The 23,619-nt window shown below is 42.5% G+C and overlaps 1 protein-coding gene across 5 annotated transcripts in view; it reads left to right on the top strand.

Annotated features, from left to right (window-relative positions):
- ORC3 (origin recognition complex subunit 3) overlaps nucleotides 1-23,619 on the top strand; it is an 84,000-nt gene that overhangs the window by 53,884 nt on the left and 6,497 nt on the right. For all 5 annotated transcript variants that reach the window (XM_075862127.1, XM_075862131.1, XM_075862128.1 and 2 more), the window contains 4 exons: nucleotides 6,813-6,892; nucleotides 17,263-17,396; nucleotides 17,985-18,070; nucleotides 22,537-22,634. In XM_075862127.1, the coding sequence (XP_075718242.1) occupies nucleotides 6,813-6,892; nucleotides 17,263-17,396; nucleotides 17,985-18,070; nucleotides 22,537-22,634 (398 nt within the window). The remainder of the gene's footprint in view (nucleotides 1-6,812; nucleotides 6,893-17,262; nucleotides 17,397-17,984; nucleotides 18,071-22,536; nucleotides 22,635-23,619) is intronic.

The following is a 23,619-nucleotide window of genomic DNA, read 5'->3' on the forward strand; positions in this document are numbered from 1 at the left end:
TTTTTTATTGTGCAAAAGTCGTAAAACATAAAAAACCTATACATATGTGGTATCGTCGTAATCGTACCGACCCATAGAATAAAGCGAATGTGTTATTTACGCTGCACAGTGAACAGCGTCAATTTAAAACACAGAACAATGGCGGAATTTCAGGTTTTTTTTCTACTCCACACAATAAAAGTTTATCAAAAAATATGTACCCCAAAATGGTGCCATTAAAAAGTGCAATCCCGCAAAAACAAGTCCTCCTACGGCTATGTAGACAGAAAAATAAAAAAAGTTATAGCTCTTTAAATGCGACTATAGAAAAATGAAAAACAATAGCTTGGTCTTTAGAGCCTAAAATAGGCTGGTCGCTAAGGGGTTAAATCTGGCCGAGAGAAGTGTTTTTCCATTGGTGTATCCAGCTGCTGTTTTATTGTATGTCTGTGGAGATTTATTTTGGATTGTAGGTTTTGGTTCTCCAATGTGGATACTTTGTACTAGGTGCATCAGTAAAGATATCATGTACACTACATTGGAGGATGTACAGGAGAACGTGCCAGTGATTTTATAGTCCTGCTGTGTGTTTGGTATGTGGATGGTGTTTGATGACAAGATGTTGGTACAGGTCTTGCATTTTCTACTGTTGCAATGAAAAGTGCCAGTCTCTGATGGTGATGGGAGGCACTTCTGACCAGGAGATTCCTTAGGTTTGGTGGTTGTTTGTAGGCAAGGAGAGGTAAATCCGGGAATATTTCCTACAGTTTATTGTCTTTATTGCCCTGGCTTATTTTAATGATGTATCACCTCATGTACTAATTGTCTTTTGTGTATCGTCTTAATTGTGCTTTTTCCTAAGTCCTTAATTTGTAAACTTGCCTGAAGAAGGGGCCTGTGTACTCTGAAAGCTGCATATATAATTTTTATGGTTAGCCAATAAAGTTATCATACCTACGATACATTTGTCTTTTTTGACACAAAACTATTTAAGGGCAAGTTCACACTGAGTTTTTCGACAAGTTTTTTGACGCGGACACCGCGTTGGAAAACACGCCAAAAAACGGCCAAAAATGCCTTCCATTGATCTCAGTGGGAGGCGGAGGCGTTTTTTCCCGCGAGTGGGAAAACCGTCTCGCGGGGCAAAGAAGGGACATGCCCTATCTTCGGGAGTTTACGCCTCTGACCTCCCTTTGACATCAATGGGAGGCAGAGAAAGCGTGTTTCGCACCGTTTTATGCCCGCGGAGCTCAATGGTCGCGGGCAAGAATTGGCTTGCAGGCAGAGGAAAATCTGCCTCAAAATTCCATACTGAATTTTGAGGCAGATTTTCCTCCTGCAAAAAACTCCATGTGAACCCAGCCTAACATGGCATATTGTTTCTGGCTAACACGGTACTACACTATTTTTTACTCCTCCTCACTGAGGAATCGGGTTACAGTTGCAGCCTATAGATGTCATGGGAGGAGGAGGGAGCTGCTGCAAAGTGAGAGAGCATAGAAGTAGCTGCAGCTTCTAGTACGTGTTCTACTACCTCATCCGACTACTGGATTCTCAGCAACACCGCTCATTACCTTTTTTGTATAATTCGTTACATAGGTTGAAGAAAAAAATACACACAGGTCCATCAAGTTCAACCTTTTCTCAATCCATTACATGACATTCATTGCTAGATTAGATATACCCCTCAATGCCGATCATCCGTAAATAAACATCTAGCCTTTTTTAATGCGGACATAGTATCTGCTATTACTACATCATGGGTTAGGGCATTCTAAAGTTTGACTACTTTAACTTTAAAGAAACCTTTCCTATATTGGCGTCTGAAACGCCTTTCTTCCACACGCAATGAATGTCCTCTGGTCCTTAGTGGAGTTCTTGGAAAGAACAGATTATGTGCTAGTTAATAAGATCACCTCTAATGGCCTGTTCACATCAGCGTTGCCCTCCAATCCAGTGGTTCCGTCGGAGGTTTCCATCGGGTTAACCCCTCAACGGAAAGGCAAACTGAAACCTTAGCTTCTGTTTCCCACACCATTGATCTCAATGGTGACGGAAACGTTACTAAAGGTTTCCGTTTGTCACTGTTGTGACAGGGTTCCGTTCTTGACGGAACCAATAGCACAGTCGACTTTGCTATTGATTCCGTTAAAACGACGGAACCCTGTCACAGCAGTGACAAACTGAAACCTTTAGCAGTTTTTCCGTTGAGGGGTTAACCCGACGGAAACTTCAGATGGAACCCCTAAACGGAAGGGCAACGCTGATGTGAACCAAGCTAAATAAGACAAAAAATATTTAGCCTTTCATTGTAAGAGAGATGTTCAATCACACTTGATAATCTAGTTGGCCATCTTTGAACCTTCTCTAGCTCTCCTATCTACTTCTTACAAGGTGGAGGCCAAAACGGAATCCCATAAACAAGATGTGGCCTTACAAGGGATTTATAGAGGGGTAATACTACATATGAATCACAGGTTTTCATCGCTCTCTTTTTATACACCCTAAAATACTATTTACTTTTGCAGACCGTTAAAGAAATGTAAAAAATCTTACTCCGTGTTACAACAATGAGGAAACAAATAGTGTGTTGTGCCAGGGGTTAGAACATACTCCTTTTGTACACAATCGAATTATGATGTAAAAGAAAATGCACTTTCTTCAAGGGTTTTACATTACTGTAAATCTCATTGTAACCAATAGATGGCACTAATGACAGCCATTCATCCATTGTGTATATGAAAAGTATGTACACACACACACACACACACACACACACACACACACACACACACACACACACACACACACAATATGGTATGCACCACTTTGATCAATATAGATAATAAATTAGGGTGCCGGCCTGAAATCTTTAAAATATTATCATGCAAAAAAAAAAAGGACCAACAAAGAGCAGAAAATAATATAGCCATGAAAATCCCCCAATATTAGTCAATAAAAAAACTACAGTGAAATGACAAGTGGATGTATAGCACCACGTTTAATAACAATAATCCTTATTTATATAGCGCCAACATATTACGCAGCACTATACAATTCAGAGGGAACATAAACAGACAATATCAGACATTACATATTGACAAAACTAATTTACAATTCATAAGAGTAGTGAGCACCCTGCTCGCAAGAGCTTACAATCTATGAGGAAATAAGTGAGCACAAAATGTAAAAAATGCTTACGTACAATGGTCCAGCCATCTTTTATACATATGGGGTAGTACACATGAAGCTGCATGAGCCGGTCACCAGCCAGTGTCTGTGTATGACAGACATGAAGTGCATTCGGGTGCAAGGAGTGTGGTGGACACTGCTGAATGAAGGGGTCAGGTTCTGAGGACAGATGAAATGGAATGTATAGGCCTCGCTAAAAAGATGTTTTCAGGGCCAGCTTAAAGAGGCTCTGTCACCAGATTATAAGTGTCCTATCTCCTACATAACCTGATCGGCGCTGTAATGTAGATAACAGTGGTTTTTATTTCGAAAAACAATCATTTTTGAGCAAGTTATGAGCAATTTTAGATTTATGCTAATTTGTTTCTTAATGACCAACTGGGCGTGTTTTAACTTTTTACCAACTGGGCGTTGTACAGAGGAGTGTATGAGGCTGACCAATCAGTGACCAATCAGCGTCCTACTCTTCTCATTGTTCCAGCACAGCTTCTTTAACTGCACAATCACACTGTAACAATGGGCTGTAAGAATGAGAAGTGTATGACGCTGATTTGTCACTGATTGGTCAGCGTCATACACTTCTCTTCACAACGCCCAGTTGGTAAAAAGTAAAAACACGCCCAGTTGTCTATTAAGAAAGTAATTGGCATAAATCTAAAATTGTTCATAAGTTGCTCAAAAATGATCGTTTTTCAAAATAAAAACCACTGCTGTTATCTACATTGCAGCGCCAATCACATTATGTAGGAGATAGGGCACTTATAATCTGGTGACCGAACCTCTTTAACACTGTGGATGTGTGAAATTCATCTGATTGTTCGGGGTAGCACATTCCAAAGAACAGGTGTAGGACGACAAAAGTCTTGGAGACGGCATGGGAGGTTCGGATTATGGAGGATATTAGTCTTATATTATTGGCAGAACGTAGGGCTTGATTAGGGTGGTAGACCGAGATGACGGAGGAGATGTAAGGAGGTGCAGCACTATGAGGAGCTTTGTGGGTGAGGGTAATAAGTTTTTATTCTAAGTTGAATGGACAACGAGTGCAGTGTCTGGCACAGGGTAGAGGCGTTGGTGTAGTAGTTGGTCAGAAAGATGAGCCTGGCTGCTGCATTGAGGATAGATTGAAGAGGAGGGAGTTTAGTGAGGGGAAGACCGATTAGTAATTACATTAGTCAAGACGAGAGTGAATTAGAGCAACAAAAGTTTGGGCTGTGCGTGGATTTTAGAGATGTTTTTGAGGTGAAGGTGACATGAACATCCTTTTTTGCGTTTTTTATTGTAGTGTTTAACAGCCAGATTGGGAAAAGATAGGGGACAATGAGGACTGTAGAGTACCTTTTAAGTTTGGTTAGTATTAATGAAATGCAGATTTCTGTATGTGTGATAGGCAGAAATATCCTGAGGGGGCAGAGAATTTTTGATCGTAAAGGAGAGAAGGTTGTGGTCAGAAACACAGACCTATCAGGCCAGCATACATGTTTATACACCCCCTAAAGAGAGAATATAGCAAACAGTATTCATATATATATATATTCATATATATAGCAAAGTAATTGATACTGTACTGTTCATATTATATCACTTATCTTGGTTCAAATCTCATGTTCATTACCTCACTGAATGGTTTGCAAGTAGAAATACGCTTCCTCTTTCAGTCCTGTCTGCAGTAGAACATGGATTGTTAAGCCCCACCCCTTTGCCTAGCCACACCGCTCAGCGGTTCACTTTTTTGCCAGTAACTAACACCGCTATAGCTATAGCAAGTCGAAGTAAGAGCTGAATATACTTGCAGCTCTCACGTCAGCCCATACCTTTATTGGCTCTTACTAAGGCTAGGTCAGAGCTAGAGTTGCGATCTAGGTCTTGTTTAGAAACGAAGACACGGCATGAGCAAGAACAGTTTGAAGTGGTTATTAATGTTGAGGTATGTGGTATTTATAAGAATTTTGCACACCTTAGTCTGTTATTTTACATTGATTTTGCGTGTAAACCTCTGCTTGTATGTGAGTTTTAGGCACAAAGGTATGTTATAATTGCATTTTTTTTTTGACTGCCAGCATCATGTCAAGACAATTGCAATCGTCCGGTTGTCTGCTTTCAGGAAATATGTTGGCTTGGGGTGTTTAATCCCTGTATTTTATAGGTTATTGTTTGTTTTTTTTTGTTTTTTTTGTACATTTCATCTTAAATCCAGATTTTTTTGTCCGTACAATTCTGGTGATTTTATGACTATATATTGTCACGGTGCGAGGTGTGAATCCACTGGGCCGTACCGCGTAGCGGGATAGCAGCTGGCCAAACCGGTAAGTACACAGTTCGATAGTTCAGCGAGAGTACCTGAGACAATCGTTGGCAGTAGCGAGGTGGGCACGTCCAGGACCAGGCAGCGGGAAGTCGTCCGGTGAGGCGTAGCAGGTCAGCGTAGGCTGTAGCACAGCACGGCAATATCACCAGGTAGCACGGAAACAAGATACGGGATACAGGAGCAAGGTACACTGGGAGGCTGGAAGACACTGGGAGACCATAAGCAAGACGAATAATGGAAAACTAACAACGCTCTGGCAAAGGGCAAGAGGGCAGAGCCCTTTTTATAGCCCAGGGCATCCTGGGCGAGATTGCAGATTTAATGCAAAAACGCGCGCACTGGCCCTTTAAGGCCGTGCGTTGGCGCGCGCGCGCCGGAGACACTCAGAATCCGGAAGTGAGTGCCGGCGCCTGACTGGGGGACGACGCTGCAGGGAGGTAAGCTGTCCATGGCCACGGCCGTCGAGGTTAACGATCAAACGATGGGCCGTGGCCATAGACGTTACATATATGCATGTAGACATAGGCATTAGTGAAATATTTGAACTCTTGCATGAGGGTGACTGTGCGTATGCAGTGGTATTTTGACTGTGTGCCAGGCGTCTACTTGGGTATGGGGATTTAGTATGATTTTTTTTATTTTGTAATTTCGGTTTTATGTCAAAAGTGTGAAAATTGTCCTGGCTAGCCGAGGTTCAAAATGTCCAAAAACTCCTGGCAGAGAAAGCGTTAATGTTCTCTAATCTTTCTTCTTGTATCCTGAAATACTATTGCTGTACTCGCCTTGCCTGTAAGTGGATTGAGTAATTTTCTTTAATCTGATCTCCCTCTGTGATACTGATTCGTTTTTTTTTTCTCTCCCTATTAAAGCAGTAGTCCGATTATGACAACCTCTTTCTATAATCCTTGTTCACATATATACATATCCTAGATAGAAGAGGGGTCACCTGCTTGTGGCAGCCATTTTTTATACGGCGCGGATAGCCACCGCAAGAGTGACTCCCATTTGCGTAGGTTCCATGTAATATTACATTTCTCCCGCAGAAGAAATGTGTTGCCATCCGCAGCTTCAGCTGTTATCGCCGTGGATTTCAGTTACTGGTCCAACGGTGATCAGCTGTTCATCCCACAGGTACTAATTTGGAAACACGCTGTCGTTGTCGTTACTGGTGGTATTACGTGAACATTACCATGCAATGACCTTGAAAACTGTAGAGGTGAACAAGTTGTATGTAGAATGCTAGATCTTAAGTATGTTTTAATAATAAATCTAGATGTATGAGTAACAAAGTATCTTATTTTATTAAAGTGTTAATTTTGTATTTGGTTCCCAGATTAGAGAGCTTTATTGTGCTTGTTTAGAGAAGAAAATATGGGATACAGAAGAGTATAACTCCGCTTTAAACCTCCTACGGTAAGTGGGTTCATATTACAGGCACCTTTGCCCCCCTGCAGGCTATACTTTATTTATAGGACATTGCATCTCTCTAATTCAAAAGAAAAATGTTGGCATGGATAAATCTGCATGTAAAGCCTGGGTGGACTCTTGGACCTACTCTGCGGAATGTAGTTCCTTAATATGATGCATTTACTACCATTAGTTGAAGGAGCAATTGAAAAACCTGCAAAGCTGTCTGAGGAAATTTTTCTGATGCATCACTGTCTTCTGATGGATAGTCCGTTTCTTGTCTCTGATTACAAACCAGTCAGTATTTTATAGATGGGCAAGGCCTTATTCATAACCCGTTTGCCCCATACATAAGACACATGTATAATAAAAAAAAATTTACCTAATGTTTTAGATTTTTATGGGACAAATGTATCACAAATGAGTGTCCTCTTGGCATATGTTTGACAGGTTTCTGTCTGTTTTTTGATCTATTGAAAACCTAGCCTGCTACACCATTCTATATAGCAATCTAAGTTTTTCTTACAATGAAATTTTCATAGACAAATGTAAAGTTGCATAAATATTTTTTCTTAATACAGTTGGCTATACGTCTGGTTAACCGAGAAGTGTTGGTAAAATGGAATTTCCCCAGGTAGCCATACTGTTTATTTGAGCTCTCTACCTGTGTGGACATCTCCTATGTGTGCATATAAAATATCCTGAGCGGCTACTCCGCAACCATCTACAGTGTTATTGTACTGGGCATTGTATCTTTTGTATAAGTGTTCCTTCCTTAAAACGGTGTTTGCCAAAATTAATAATTATCACCCCACAGGATAGGTGAAAATAGTCTGAGCGCTGGGACCCCCGCCAATGGTGAGAATTGGGGTCCCGAACCCCCAGATCCTCACTGCAATCCCCGCAGTGTGGAGGAGCTTAAATGGAGCAGTGTTCGAGCATGCGTCCGCAGCTCCATTCAATGTCTTGTTAGACCTGGCAAACCCTTTTCTATTCCTCATACCGCCTCTTGGCTGGTGTGCTTTTCAGTTAAGATTTTACACACAAAAATAATGGTCGCCATTAATAAAAAAATTTATATATTTTATAGCTCCTCTAATCCACACCCCCTTTTCTATGCCCTTTTCTAGGAAGGTGCAAAAAGTGTCTAAAACACAATAAATTTGGCACAGACCATGTACGATTTTGTTTGAATTTGTGATCGAATTCTCGCGCATTTTGCTTAGTAAATCTCCCGCCAGTATGTTTGAGCACTGTATTTTTTTAGAGAAGGATTTCTTCTTTCCATCAGTAACGGGAAGCAGTCAGCACTGTAAAGGGCCTCTTACATCGGCCGACAATCGCTCGGTGCAGCAAGCGCCGATCAACGAGACATCGTTGATCGGCGCTCGTTTGCTCCTGTCACACTGAGCTATGGATGGGGATGCGTGGTCGTTACTCCGATCGCTTGTCCCCATACATTATGATGTCGGTAGCGTGTCTCCCTGTTTACACAATATTACACTTTTTTTTTAAAAACTATACGATCAGCAGATGATCGCTGCCCTGTTTACACAGGGCAATTATCGTCAACGAGCGTTATAAGAACGCTCGTCTGCACGATAAACGCCCAGTGTAAAACTCCCTTCAGTCAAATAAGTATTTTTTTGTATTTGTTAAGGGAAGTGAACCTGAATATTTGCAATTTCCTATTTCTCTGTATTGCCAAACACATGGGGTGAGATTTATTAACTCTGGCGTTTCATATTCAAGTTTTAATAAACAATTTGCGCAAGATGCTACACATAAATTAAGAAGCGAATGGCTCTTAAAAAATGTGTTTCATCTTTCAGCCAGTCGTGCGCCATCCATTCACCCCCATTCCATCAAACCGTATATTCACGTCACCGCTCCTCTTTACTTTTCCCCCACAGGGTCCCCTGAGTAGGCTGCGACTCATATTATTGGTCTTTTTTTAATGTAGTATGGAATATTTTGTTATTTAAAATCAACAAAGAAAATGTTCAGAGTTAACTTTATATTAAGCAAAATATTATGTAGTACAGACACTATCCCAAAAGTCAATGCTGGAAAATCAACATTCACTCCCTAAAACGATATATATATATATATATATATATATATATATATATATATATATATATAATAAAATACTCCTCACACAACTACTAACACGTTTTAAACCAGCTCTAAGGTCTTTTTCTGTTCTTGTAAAGGATCTGCCAGGCACAGCTTCGGGGTTAACGCCCATAGATAATCAGTCTGCACCTGCTTCTATGTCTGTCAGACTGACTCAATCTTCCACCACTCAGGGTGGCAGGCTTAGGAGTGGGAGAACCTATCACAGCCTGGCCAGACGGCGCTAGCTCCCGCCCACTGTCTATTTATACCTGCCTTTCCTGTTCCTCCTTTGCTTGTGATTCTTCTCGTTTGGTTTCCTGGCCCTGCTGCAGCTTCTTGTACCATTGTCCTTGCTTCATATTGACCCCGGCTTGCTGACTACTCTCCTGCTCTGCGTTTGGCACCTCGTACACTCCTGGTTTGACTCGGCTTGTTCACTTCTCTTGTTGCTCACGGTGTTGCCGTGGGCAACTGCCCCTTTCTCCCCCTAGCTCTGTGTACCCTTGTCTGTTTGTCTGTCGTGCACTTATTGAGCGTAGGGACCGTCGCCCAGTTGTACCCCGTCGCCTAGGGCGGGTCGTTGCAAGTAGGCAGGGACTGAGTGGTGGGTAGATTAGGGCTCACTTGTCTGTCTCCCCACCCCCATCATTACAGTTCTTGTTATAGTTCCGTTATCCATCTGTTCCAGATCTTATTAAAAAAAATGTCCCCTTTACTTGGCGTCAAATAATATGATCTTTCTAAAAGCATCACTCTGACATTCTGGTGTCATTTTGTGGTTTGCTACAACCACAGTCTTTGAAAAGGCCAGAGATGCCAAAAATAAATGGCATTGGTTTAATTGGAAACTCTTTCCGAATTAATTTAGAAATAGATGCTGTTACTCCACTCCAGTATCTATGTAGCTTGGGACAACGCCACAACTAGTGAATGAGATTCGCTTGATGTATACCGCATTTCTGTCAATTAGCGTTTTTCATTATTCCTTAACCCCATAACCTTTTAAAAGCTTCGGTGTATAATAAAGTCTATGATTGATCATAAAACAAATAAATCGGTGAACGTGATTTAATCATGCTTCACCGATATGTTTATATACTAACCCCCAATCGATCCTAATCCGAAGATCTTCATCCCATTTTCTTTGTGATTTAATATGATTTCCTTCATCCCCTAAAAGGAATTTTTACTTGGTGAGAACAAAAGTCCTTTCTTACTTTTTAAACGTTCTAGTGATTCAAAAGGTGTAAGAACAAACAGTGATTTATATTTAATGGCCAAAAAGGCGTGATTTTTAAAAAAAAATTCTAAACCGACCGTAATCCGGGACCTTGTACAGTCTCTGCAGTTCCGTAAAAGTTTTTCCTAGTGCATTATTAAATAAATGTGATATCCTTAGGCGGGATTCACACGACAGGGTTTCCCGGCCGGGTGCCGGCCGTTCATAAATCGGCCGGCACCCGGCTGCATTAGGAATAATAGACCCCTAATGGGGCTATTCACACGACCGATTTTTTGACGGCCGGGAAAACCGGCCGTCAAAAAATAGGACATGCTCTATTTTCGCCCGGGTGCCCGGCCGCCCGGCTCCCATAGAAGTCTATGGGGCCGGGTAACACCCGGCCATCACCGGAATGTGTCCCGAGTGATGGCCGGGTCTACCGTCGCTCGCGCACTCTCTCTCCTCCTCCTCACAGTGCAGAGTGCATGTGAGGAGGAGGAGGAGGAGGGTCTTTTATTGCTCGCTGTAGGAGTCGGAATCCCCAATCCCCGGCCGGGGATTGGGGATTCCGCTACAGGAGAAGTGCGTGACTACACTGTCCAGATATGGACACAGCGAAGTCACTCACTTCTGCAGCGGAATCCCCGACTCTATGGCCGGGGATGCCGCTACAGGAGAAGTGAGTGACTACACTGTCCATATATGGACACAGAGAAGTCACGCACTTCTGCAGCGGAATCCCCGACTCTATGGCCGGGGATGCCGCTACAGGAGAAGTGCATGACTACACTGTCCATATATGGACACAGCGAAGTCACGCACTTCTGCAGCGGAATCCCCGACTCTATGGCCGGGGATGCCGCTACAGGAGAAGTGAGTGACTACACTGTCCATATATGGACACAGAGAAGTCACGCACTTCTGCAGCGGAATCCCCGACTCTATGGCCGGGGATGCCGCTACAGGAGAAGTGCATGACTACACTGTCCATATATGGACACAGCGAAGTCACGCACTTCTGCAGCGGAATCCCCGACTCTATGGCCGGGGATGCCGCTACAGAAGAAGTGCATGACTACACTGTCCATATATGGACACAGCAAAGTCACGTACTTCTGCAGCGGAATCCCCGACTCTATGGCCGGGGAAGCCGCTACAGGAGAAGTGCATGACTACACTGTCCATATATGGACACAGCAAAGTCACGTACTTCTGCAGCGGAATCCCCGACTCTATGGCCGGGGATTCCGCTACAGGAGAAGTGAGTGACTACACTGTCCATATATGGACACAGCAAAGTCACGTACTTCTGCAGCGGAATTCCCGACTCTATGGCAGGGAATTCCTCTTCAGGAGAAGTCAGTGACTACACTGTCCATATATGGACATTGAAGTCAGTGACTTCTCCTGGAAGGGGGGGGGGATGGGTGTAACCTACAGGGGGCTGTGTGGGATCACCTACAGGGGACTTGGTGGCATCACCTACAGGGGGCTGGGTGGCATCACCTACAGGGGGCAGGGTGGCATCACCTACAGGGGGCAGGGTGGCATCACCTACAGGGGGCAGGGTGGCATCACCTACAGGGGGCAGGGTGGCATCACCTACAGGGGGCAGGGTGGCATCACCTACAGGGGGGCTGGGTGGCATTACCTACAGGGGGGCTGGGTGGCATTACCTACAGGGGGCTGGGTGGCATTACCTACAGGGGGCTGGTGGGTGGCATTACCTACAGGGGGCTGGGTGGCATTACTTACAGGGGGCTGGGTGGCATTACTTACAGGGGGCTGGGTGGCATTACCTACAGGGGGCTGTGTGGCATCACCAACAGGGGGCTGGGTGGTATTACCTACCAGGGGGGCTGTGGCATTATCTACAAAGGGCTGTGTGTGGCAACAAATTTAAATGAAATTCATCCGATTTTAAAACGGACAGGGAAAAAAACGGATGCAAATCGGGTCCAAATCGGCCGGTAAAAACGGCAACTCGGCCCGGAACGGAATCGGAACGGATGCAAATCGGATGCAAACCGGCCGGGAAAATCGGCCAAAAACGGCCGATTTTCCCGGCCGGCACTCGGACCCTGTCGTGTGAATGAGGCCTTATGATGCAATGCTTTTTCCAAAACAAAGAGTCCGGGAGGCCGTCGTCAAACTCGCCAATATTCCTTTTGCCTCATAGAGGAGTGACTTCGATAAAGGTATTAATTTTTTCAATGAGTTTGATAGCATCCCAGACCTACTGTTGGTTATCATAAATAGTCCCAAATCAGGAGATTTCAGAACCCCGGCTTCTAGAGCTTCAAGTATATTAGTCCCCTAGTGTTTTCAACAAAAATATATTAGCCCCCAGGCCCTCCCAGTTCCGGAACTGTTGGAATTGAGAAGCTAAAAAGTACTTCCTCCAATCAGGAAGGGCAAAGCCCCCTTTGGTTACCGGTAGAGTAAGAACAGAGTATTTAATGCATGTTTTTTTTAGGTCATTAGAGGTAGCTTGTACAGTTTGAAAAAATTGTTCCTCAGTCATAATGGACAACATTGGGTTAATGTGTGAGGTACATGATGGGGTTAATTACTATTAATGTGAGGCACATGGAGGTTCAAAATTCACAATACCTCGTTCCTCACATTAATAAGTGAAAGAAAGCAGTTTTTTAATTTTATAACCACGTAAACATGAAAGACTCTATAAATGTGTTATTACGATCGCAACGATACTGAATATGTGTATATTTTATGTATCGAGACTTATTTTAATGTTTATTGTAATGTGTGTGTGGGTTTTTATTTTATTTAACATTACTTTATTTTTTTCTTCAATGGACCCTGGGCTGTCTGCCCATATATGGTATGTCCCTCGATCGCGTCACAGGGATTCCCTGTGACACGATCCAAAGGGCATCTCCCCTTTTTATCTCCCCTTCTCATTTTCCCTTTGAATGCTGCGGTAGATGACAGATTTTTCTGATCTCTGCCGTTAGAGCGGGGCTGCGGCTGTGTAATACAGCCATTGCCCCGCTCCTGACAAATGCGGTTGCGGTCAGCATGAGGTTATGCGGCTGGCGCTGAAATAATGAGTGGCGGAGCAGGCACCGAAGACAGATCATGCGGGTGTTTTCCAGTGCGCCCACCATGTTCTGTCTTCAGTGCCGGCACTCATTAGTGCAGCGCTGGTCGCATCACATCATACTGACCGCGCACACTTCTCAGGAGCAGGGCAATGGCTGTATCACACAGCCGCAGCCCCGCTCTCATACATTCATGTGTTACTATGCTAAGCAGAAGTGCGTCTGCGTTGTTTCTCCTGGATAGACAATTTGACATAGTTACTCTGCATAGGATCCTCTGGTGCGACGACTGAGGAGGATAGTAAGGATTGCTGGAAAGTAGAATCCAGCCTAGGAAGTTCTCTCTCCCGGAGAACCTCTTGGGAACGCTCCGGGAGCCTCATGTCAACCCGGGTGGCAAGTAGGATAAGATCGTCCAGGGTAGATGGCAGATCGCGAGCAGCCAGCTCGTCATTAATCCCCGAAGACTGTATCTGCCAGAATGTGGCCACCAAAGCGTCGTTGTTCCAGGTTAACTCAGCACAAAGGATACGGAACTGAATGGCATACTCACCCAGGAAGAAGATGGGGACCAGCGCTCACGGATCCATGGCTGCGGGCTATGTGTAAATTTGAATCCATTTCCCGACCGTCTGACCTTTTTTCACCGACCTTTGCCATCCGTTTTTCATGGACGTTAAACAAATGGATGAATTTTATCCGTTAAGGTTTTTTTTTCGCAGCCACCTGAAAACACCACAGTGCCCATGTAGATAGTGACGCAATACCACTGTAGATGGTGCCACATTGCCCACTGTAAATAGTGCCACAGTGCCCACATAATGCCACAGTTCCCACTGTAGCTAGTGGCACACACATTGCCCATGTAGATAGCGCCACAGTGTCCTCTGTAGGTAGTGCCCATATAATGCCACAGTGCCCATGTAAATAGTGCCACCCCCCTGCTGATAGCACCACCCCCTGTAGATGGCACCAGTTCCCCTGGAGATAGTGCCACTCCCACTGTATGTATCAGCACCCCCCCTGTAATTGACACCACCTTCCTGTAAATAGCACCACTGTAGCTCCCTTTAGGAGCAGAATCCATCTGGCCGGGGATTCCGCTCCTAGAGGATGCCCCTGATGTCTCCTAGAGGGAGCTTAGGTAGCGCTATCTGCAGGGGATTTTGTGCTATCTACAGTCAGGGGTGTAGTCCGGGGCTCTTAAAGCCCCGGCAGACATTAGTGAAGCACTGCTCACACTTAAGCAGCACTGCATTCTTTAAACCCTATTCAAGGCTGTCAACATTCATACACGTGGCAACTACACGGTGCATCGGCAGTTGGAACGTATATAGCCGTATGGCAGTCTGTTCCAGAATCCATTCCTGCATACATTTTTCACTGTCTTTGTTTTCCACCCCTTCAGGGAATCCCAGAAATTTCAGATTGTATCTTCTAGCTCTATCCTGCTTATCGTTAAGCTTATTTTGTTGGAGTTTGACATCTCAGTTGATAGTACGGCCATAGAGTCCTCCAGGGGGGAAACTCTGCCCTCCTCCTCATCAATTCTGTTGCGAATTACAGACACATCAGACTTTTTTGATGAAATATCGAGTTTTATCCCATCCAACTGAACATGCAAGCCTGTAACTTTACAGTCCGTTCCTTTAACTGTACATAATAACTCCTGTAGGACCAGAGGGTTATCCAACCCTTGGGGTTCAGTTTGAGACCCTGGATTGGTTTCTGAGGTAGCCACAATAATAGGTGAAACCACTTCTTCTCCTAAAGAGCGTATTGAAGTAGTAACTTTATCTCCTTGCTTAGGTGTTAAGGCAAGCAAAGTTTTATTTGTTCTTATGCCAGATAACTGTGGGCAACTAAGGAATTTATCCAAATTTTGGGAGTTTTCCTCTTTCTGGGATTCTGGTAGACAATTCCCCGATCTGCGTTGAGAATTGCCCTTTTCAGGCTGTTTTTTAGCCGACATATTCAGGGCGTTTATCTTCCCTATACATAAACTCTGCAACTCCGCAGCAATGGAGGAACTCCGCAGCAGTGGAAAAGTTCAGCAGCCGTGGCTGAACTCCGCAACAATGAAGACACTCAACAGGGAAAGAGGAACTCCGCAGCGATAGAAGAGCTCCACAATGAAGGAGCTCAGCGGCGTTGGAGGAATTCTGCAGCCATGGAGGGTCTCGATAACCGTGAAGGAGCTCACTGGCAATGAAGGCACACAGCAGAGGTGGAGGCACATAAGAGCAGCACTGGAGGACCTCGGCCACAATGGAAGAGCTCAGCAACAGTAAAGGAACTCGACAACAGCGGAGGAACTCGGCAGCAACGGAGGAACACATCTGCAATGAAGGAACCTGTCAACAATAGAAAAAAAAACAGCAAACGTGGAGAAACTCAATAGCAATAGAGGATCTCCGCAAATGGAGGCCTCCAACTGCGATGAAAAAAAACGCGGCTGCTGAGCACCTCCATTGCTGCCGGAAGACCTCAACAACAGTAGTGTATCTCAACAGTAATGGAGGAGATCAGCAGCTGTAAAAGAACTCAACACTAACTCAGCAACAATGAAGGACCTAGTCAGCCATGGAGAACCTCAGCAGCCATGGAGAACCTCAGCAGCCATGGAGAACCTCAGCAGCAGTGGAGGGGTTCCACAACGCTGGAGGAGTTCAGCAGTAATAGAGGCACACAATGAGTGATGAGTGAATGCAGTACAATAAGATTAGCATCAGAAATACCTAGGAATCTTAAGCAAACACTGCAGTCAATAAGGAAGCAGGTAGATCTCAGTCCCACTTGGCATACACTTCCAGCATACTCCTCGAGCCCTATCAAACAGCTACCAGAGTCCCACAACAATCTTGTCTGTGAATATTGAGTCCTGCTGAACCTGACCGCATACCTGCACCAAATACCATGCTCTGAGGAGGAGAGAGACGAGAGACCGCTCACGCAACACGCCCGCTCACATGATCACCCAGAAGCCCAAGCGACGCAACACTTAACATCCTGAGTGCTGTATCATGTACAACGTCCTGGCGCTGCCTGGCATCAGTACCTTGTATGAGCCGCCTGCTCAGGGGACTTGTGGGGAGAAGAGGAGTGGTGAGGCGTGCATATTTATTGTGTTTTTTAAAATCTTCCGATGGAGATGCAGGGCTAGTCTGGTGGGGAAGTAGTCTGATCTCAAAAGGAAAGGCAAGGTACGGGGCCCAGCACGGGCCCATACTTTTCTACACCTCACAGTCAAATCTACGCCAGCTAGGAGTTGGCGTAGATTTCGGTTATAATTTACGCCAGTTTTAGGGAAACCACGCCCCCTTTCACAAAAGTGGCAAAGGCGACATAAAAAGTCCAAATGTCGCTAATTGTGACTTGGGATGTTTTGCAACTTTTTTATGCCAGAAAACTGGCATAGAAAGTTGATAAATTCCCCCCTTGATGTTTGATATCTAAATAGCTGTTTTCATTTAGTGTTTAGTTCTAAGCACTCAATGTTGATTTCTTTTGTATTCTGAATATTTCCTTTACTTTGTGTTATGTAACACTGTTTGCATCATACAATTATTTTTTTTCTAGCATTCATCTAAATATCGTTACTATGTTATTTTTTTATATGCTTTGCACCAGATGCCAAATTCCCTTCTGAGGCATAGTGTGCTGATGGCACATCATAAATGTCCAGAATAGCAGGTGAAAAGCCCAAGCTATACAAAAACATGGAGATCTGGTCACCAGCATGATCCATCATGTTGTCACTTGCTACTATGCAACAGATCAAATGTATTCAGCCGCAGATGACTTAAGGATTTCCTAATAAATAATTACAATAGAAATAGAAACCTACTGTTCATAATGAAGAAAACATTTTATTTTTTTAAATTTTGTTTTCTAGATTTCAGTGCCGAGCATTAGATTTGTTATTTTTCAATCCTTAAGGATTAATCTGTTTCTTCTGATCATTGCAGAATGCTGGCAGGTGATGAACTAGTGGCCACACTTCATAAGTGTTTAGAGGTTTTGAAACCATATTCTGGAAGACAGCTTGACAGTGCATTGAAAAAGTTGGAGGAGTTTTTGGCTCATTTTCAGTGTCTTGAAGGTAAATATTGTTTTATTGGAGTACCTTCTTGGAGGACTTCTGATATAGGAACTTATAATAAACTGCATAGCTCGAGGCTTTCTTGCAAGAGATATATATATATATATATATACATATATATATATATATATATAATTTATGAACATCCATACCGTTTAGCAATTTCTGCATCTCCCATAGACTATAATGGAGAATGGCTCGCTCATGGGTGACAAACCAGTAATACATTAAAAAAAACAAAGTAGTAAAGCACTTAACAGTCCATGTTGGGAACACCGCTGTGCAGGGAAAACTTAGAAGGAAATCCAGTTCTAAATCTGTACTGCAACCCCTTCATTCCCAGGACTGTGGAGCTCCCAGAGATCGGACCACCTCCGATCATAAAGTGATGGCATATCATAGTGATATGTCATCGCTTTATATAATGGGAATTTCCTGTTAAACAGCACGTTTCTTTGGTTTTGGTTTATAATAAAGTATGGCGGAGGTACAGTTAGTAAGCAAGTAAACACTGAACATTACACCATGTAAATCAGATAACTTGTAGATGACACAGGTATTTTTCTTATTATATTTCATTCATTTCAGGAGATAATTTGGAAAATATAGACGATGAGGAGAGTTCCCCACAAAAAGGCCTGCAGAAAAAGACAGACCTTTACCAACTCCAGAAAGTGTGTACTATCTTAGTTTTTCTATTGTATTGTGCCATACTCAAAATGTTTTTTATGCCTATTTTGTAACGCATGTTTATAATTCAGCTTGCCACCCTTTGCTGATTACAAACGTTCGCAATTTTGCACCATTTTGTAGACGTAGGACTGTAAAAGCAGAGTAAGCGGACTTATAGGCTGGTGTAAACTGCTGCCAGCGCTTTTGGGGAGAGTGAAGCTTTTGCAGTCACTGGAATAAAGAACTCTGGGCACTAATCTGGAATATTTTTATCCACAGAGAGTGCTTTAAGTGACTAAGGCCCTGTTCACATCAGCGTTGCCCTTCCGTTGAGGGGTTCAATCGGAGGTTTCTGTAGGGTTAACCCCTCAACGGAAAGGCAAACGGAAACCTTAGCTTCCGTTTGCATCACCATTGATCTCAATGGTGACGGAAACGTTGCTAAAAGTTTCCGTTTGTCACCGTTGTGACAGGGCTCCGTTATTTTGACGGAATCACTAGTGCAGTCGACTTCCTCAGAAGGGCAACGCTGATGTGCACAGGCCCTTACAGAGGGGGAAGTTGATGTTATCAATCTACCGCATTCATGGTTAGCGTAGAATATCAAATATTTTGTTGCTTTGCATGGTTCAAAAATATTACCATATCCAATTTCAGATTTCTGAATATTCATTTTAATTAAACAAAAATACAGTGGTTCTTGAAAGTTTGTGAACCCTTCAGAATTTTCTATATGTCTGTATAAATTTGATCTAAAACTATGTCAGCTTTTCCCATAACTCCAGAAAGTAGATCAAGAGAACCAAATTAGTCAAAAATATGAGACTTGGACATTTTTTTTTATTGAGGAAAATGATTCAATATCACATATCTGTGAGTGGAAAAGTATGTGAACGTTTTTTATTTCAGTATCTGTATGACCCCCTTGTTCAGCAATAACTGCGCCTTACTGTTTCCGGTAATTGTTGATTAGTCCTGCACATCGGCTTTGTGGAATTTTGCCCATTCATCCGTACAAAACAGCTAAAACTCTGTTATGTTGGTGGGTTTTGTTTCCTTCCATAAACTGCTCGCTTCAGATCCTTCCACAACATTTCTATTGAATTTGGTTCAGGACTTTGACTTGGACATTCCAACACTTTAACTTTATTCTTCTAGAACTACTCCTTTAGTTGAACGACTTGTGTGCTTAGGGTCGATGTCTTGCTGCCTTTTCCTTTAGGATTTGCTGGTACAATTCAGAATTCATTGTTCCATCAATGATGGCAAGCTGTCCTGGCCCAGATGTAGCAAACCAGGCCCAACCATGATACGACCACCCCGTGTTTCACAGATGGTATGAGGTTTTGCTGGAATGCAGTGTTTTCCTTTCTCCAAACATAATGCTTCTCATTTAAATCAAACAGCGCTATTTTGGTCTCATCCATCCACAAACATTGTTCCAATATACTTCTGGCTTGCCCAGGTGACCTTTAGCAAACTGCAGATGGGCAGAAATGTTATTTTTGCAAAGCAACAGCTTTCTCCCTGCAATGCTGCCATGCACATCATTGTTGTTCGTTGTCCTAGTGATGGTGGACTCATGAACATTAACATTACCTAATGCGAGATACGCCTTTGGCTACTAAGAGGTTACCTCGGGTTCCTGTATTATTAGGACTATTATACGCCTTGCTCTTGGCGTGATATTTGTTTGTCGACCATTTCTGGGGAGGGTAATAATGGTCTGTGGATTGGTGGAGTCCAAATTCTTTAGAGATGGTTTTGTATCCTTTTCCAGCCCAATGAGTATCAACAACTCTTCTTCTGAGGGCCTCCAAAATCTCCTTTGTTCGTGCCATGACACACTTCCACAAACATGTGTGGTGAAGATCAGACTTTGATAGATCCCTGTTCTCTAAATAGAACAGATCGCTCCACTCACACCTGATTGTCACCTCATTGACTAAAGGGTTATTCCCAAGTTGAGTCAAATTTTTTTTTAAGCAGTCTAAGCTGAAATGAAATAAAAAATAATTTGCTGTTAAATTTTTTTAAAAATTAATTCCCTAACTACCTTTTTTTTAAAACTTGATAACTCCGCTAGTACTGGTTATCTTTTATAAAAAGGGGTGTGGGCGGCTCGATGTCAATCAAGCCGCTCTGCAGTGTACGCGCTCCCGACGTTGCTAGCTAATATAGTTCTAGCAGCATCGGCAGAATGTTCGTCTCAACCAGGCATGGTAAGCTTGATCGAGACGAACACACCGTGAATTGCAACACCATAGCACCCTTCACACATATACACACAAAGACAAAAACAAACACACACACGTTACATGCAGTACCTTGAGCGGACCGCTGACTTCTCCTCACGACAGGTGGCCGGCCCGGAATCTAATGCGCATGCGCCGATTTGCGCGTTCATGCTAGAAATTACATCCTCTCCTAAGGAAGGAGAGGATATCATTGCGCATGCGCGGCCACCGCTAAAGGTAAATAGTGGTGGCCGGATCCCTAGACAACGAGCTACAAACAGAGGTACTGACAGCGAGAAGAAGAATGAATATCCCGAAAACGACATCGCTGGGATAAAGAAAGGTAATTACAAAAATTTATATCTTTAGAAGGGTGAGCTTAATAGATAGATTTTTGCAGATGGGAATAACCCTTTAAGAACATCTGACTCTCTAATTTCACCTTCACATTATCTGTTAATCCTAAAGGTTCACATACTTTTACCACTGACTGATTTGATATTAGAACATTTTCCTCAATAAATAAATGACCAAGTATAATATTTTTGACTTATTTGTTTGATTTGGTTCTCTTTATCTACTTAGGACTTGTGTGAAAATCTGATTTCGTTTTCGGTCAAATTTATGCAGAAATATAGAAAATTCTGAAGGGTTCACAAAATTTCAAGCACCACTGTTTGTATAATAATAGGGGTTCAATGTTTTGGGGTAAAGTGACAAACTTTTTCCTATATGAGTTTGTATACAGTAAGAGCTGTCAATAACCGTGTGGGTGGTGGGAAGCAGAACTCGGAGCTTTCCCTATGAGCCCTGGTATCAATTAAACAGGTTGTACAGGATAAGAAAAACATGGCTGCTGCTCAATGTCATCACCAATGAAGGCGCTGGATGTTAACCAAAGACCTCTTTAGAGGAAGGAACAGAGAAAGGTTAAAAGGGTCCCACCCCAACCTCCCACCATTTGTTATTTCATTTGCCTCAAGAGTATTTTCAGGTAATGATCGAGTTGGTGGCCTACCTAAGACCTTAATCAAACCATAAGCAAGACGAGTTTGTGCGAAACGGGTGTTGGAGTGCTGGACAGTATATTGCTGGATCATATTTTGGCATGGGATGGGTAATCCTGATCTGGTCTATGGCTTGGATATATGTATTATGGTACTATTGGTTGAGATCTATGTGATGTCCTTTTTTTTTTTTTGCAAATTATATGAAATTTTGCTTATTTGTCCCCGCTATATTCTTTATTTGCGGACATTTGAATTATTGCAGTGTATTATAAAAGAACTCCAACGATCACATAGTGGGACTTAAAAAAAAATCTTTAAAAATACATTATTAAAGTAAAAAAGAAACACTTTTTTCCCCCTTACAAAATGCTTTATTATGAAAAAAAAACCTACATATAATTGCCATTGTTGTGTGTCTACAGCCCAAGCTATAAAACAATCATGTTATTTCACCTACACGATGAACGTCGTAAAAAAATTTTAAAAAAATAATGCCTAAATTGCTGTTTTCTGTTCATCCTGCCTTCCAAAAAATGAAATAAAAAAACTATCATAAATTCATATATAAACTAAAATGGTCCTGCAAAAAAAAAATTCCCTCATACAGCTATGTCGATGGAAAAATGATTATGTCTCTTAGAATATGGCGACACAAATACAAATGCTTTTTGAAAAGTGATTTTTCAGCCGTATTAAGACACATTTCTATTTTCCCATTTGGATTTATTGCTTTAATATATTAACGTATATCAGTACTCTGAAAAATTTTACTTTACATTTTTTGGCTTAAAAAAAAATGTACGGATACATCTGATTTTCACTAAAACAAGTGCAGATAGATGCAGTGTAATCGCCTGGTGCGCGTCCGGCAGTCTTGTAGGAACTGTCTCTTCCGCCTTCCTCCCCACTCTCTTAGACTTTATAAAATGAGCTGTGCAGTATTTTTCTTTGTGCCTTCTAGTGTAGTGCAGCATGGATACAGAACTTTTACCAGACAAGATAACAACATTCCTATTCACATATGTGCATTAAAAATAACATGCCATTGTTGTTTTTCCTTTGGTATTCGGATACATGATCACATGTGAAACCTAACAGATTTATATCTGGGTTCACCAGTGGGTTAGAAAAACATCTGATTGGAACCTGATGTTAGGATGTTTGATACTTTATTTAGACAGGCTGTATTTCATGTAACAGACTTCTTTTGCCTTTTTCTAGACATTGCTAGAAATGAAAGAAACAAGAAGAACAAAGAAACCAAGTAGATTTGAATCGCTCCGCCTCGAAGTGGTCGACTTTCTTGATGGCCTTGTTAGGTGTGTGCCATGCAATGTGGCTTCTTATACTGGCAAGAGTAAAATTTCTCCCCAATTTGACGTGTTAAATACTTTTGTGTCAAAAAAGACAAAAGTATAGTAGGTATGATACCTTTATTGGCGAACCATAAAAGTTCTATATGAAGCTTTCAGAGCACACAGGCTCCTTCTTCAGGTAAGTTTAGAAGTAAAATGTTTAATTTCTAAACTTGCCTGAAGAAGGGGCCTTTGTGCTCTGAAAGCTTTATATAGAACTTTTATGGTTCGCCAATAAAGGTATCATACCTACTATACTTTTGTCTTTTTTGACACAAAAGTATTTAACATTGCATATTGTTTCTGGCTAACACGGTACTACACTATTTTTTACTGTACTTCCCCAATTTGACAAACTTTCTGATATTTACCATTAATGGGACACTTTTCAGGAAAGTAGCCTATAGATCTACGAATACCTGAAATGATGGGAACTAGTTTCTTTATGGAAGATTTTCCCATTGTTACAAACCTTGTGCTTATTTTAGTAATATACTGGGTTTAGGATAAAATTAAATCGAAATTGAGAAATCTTTTTTATTTCGCCATGGTCTTCAACCACTGGTGTGTTACCATGTTCTTGCTGGTTGTGGCCCTAGTAGAATGATATTGAGAAGTCCTGTTGGATGAAACATGCTGTGAGAGGGGGGGAGCAGAAGCGGGAAGACATCTGATTGACTTGCAGTTCTGAGTGTAGTATCAGCCTCTGCAGGCATGGAGAAAGAGAAAATATCCCTGCAGAAGGATGAAGAAAGTCACCAAAGGTCTAATTAAATAGACTATTTCTGTCTGTGTGGGATTAATATACATCTACAGCTGCATGTGGCACAATTGTGATGGTTTACTTTATAGGTACACACAGGGGCGGATATACCCTGCGTAAAAGTGCACAGCGTATCCATCCTGGAAACTCAAGGGAATTTTGACCTGAAATGTTACATCAAATTGT

Source organism: Rhinoderma darwinii, chromosome 4 (genome assembly GCF_050947455.1).
Source record: "Rhinoderma darwinii isolate aRhiDar2 chromosome 4, aRhiDar2.hap1, whole genome shotgun sequence".
Classification (NCBI taxonomy): Eukaryota; Metazoa; Chordata; class Amphibia; order Anura; family Rhinodermatidae; genus Rhinoderma; species Rhinoderma darwinii.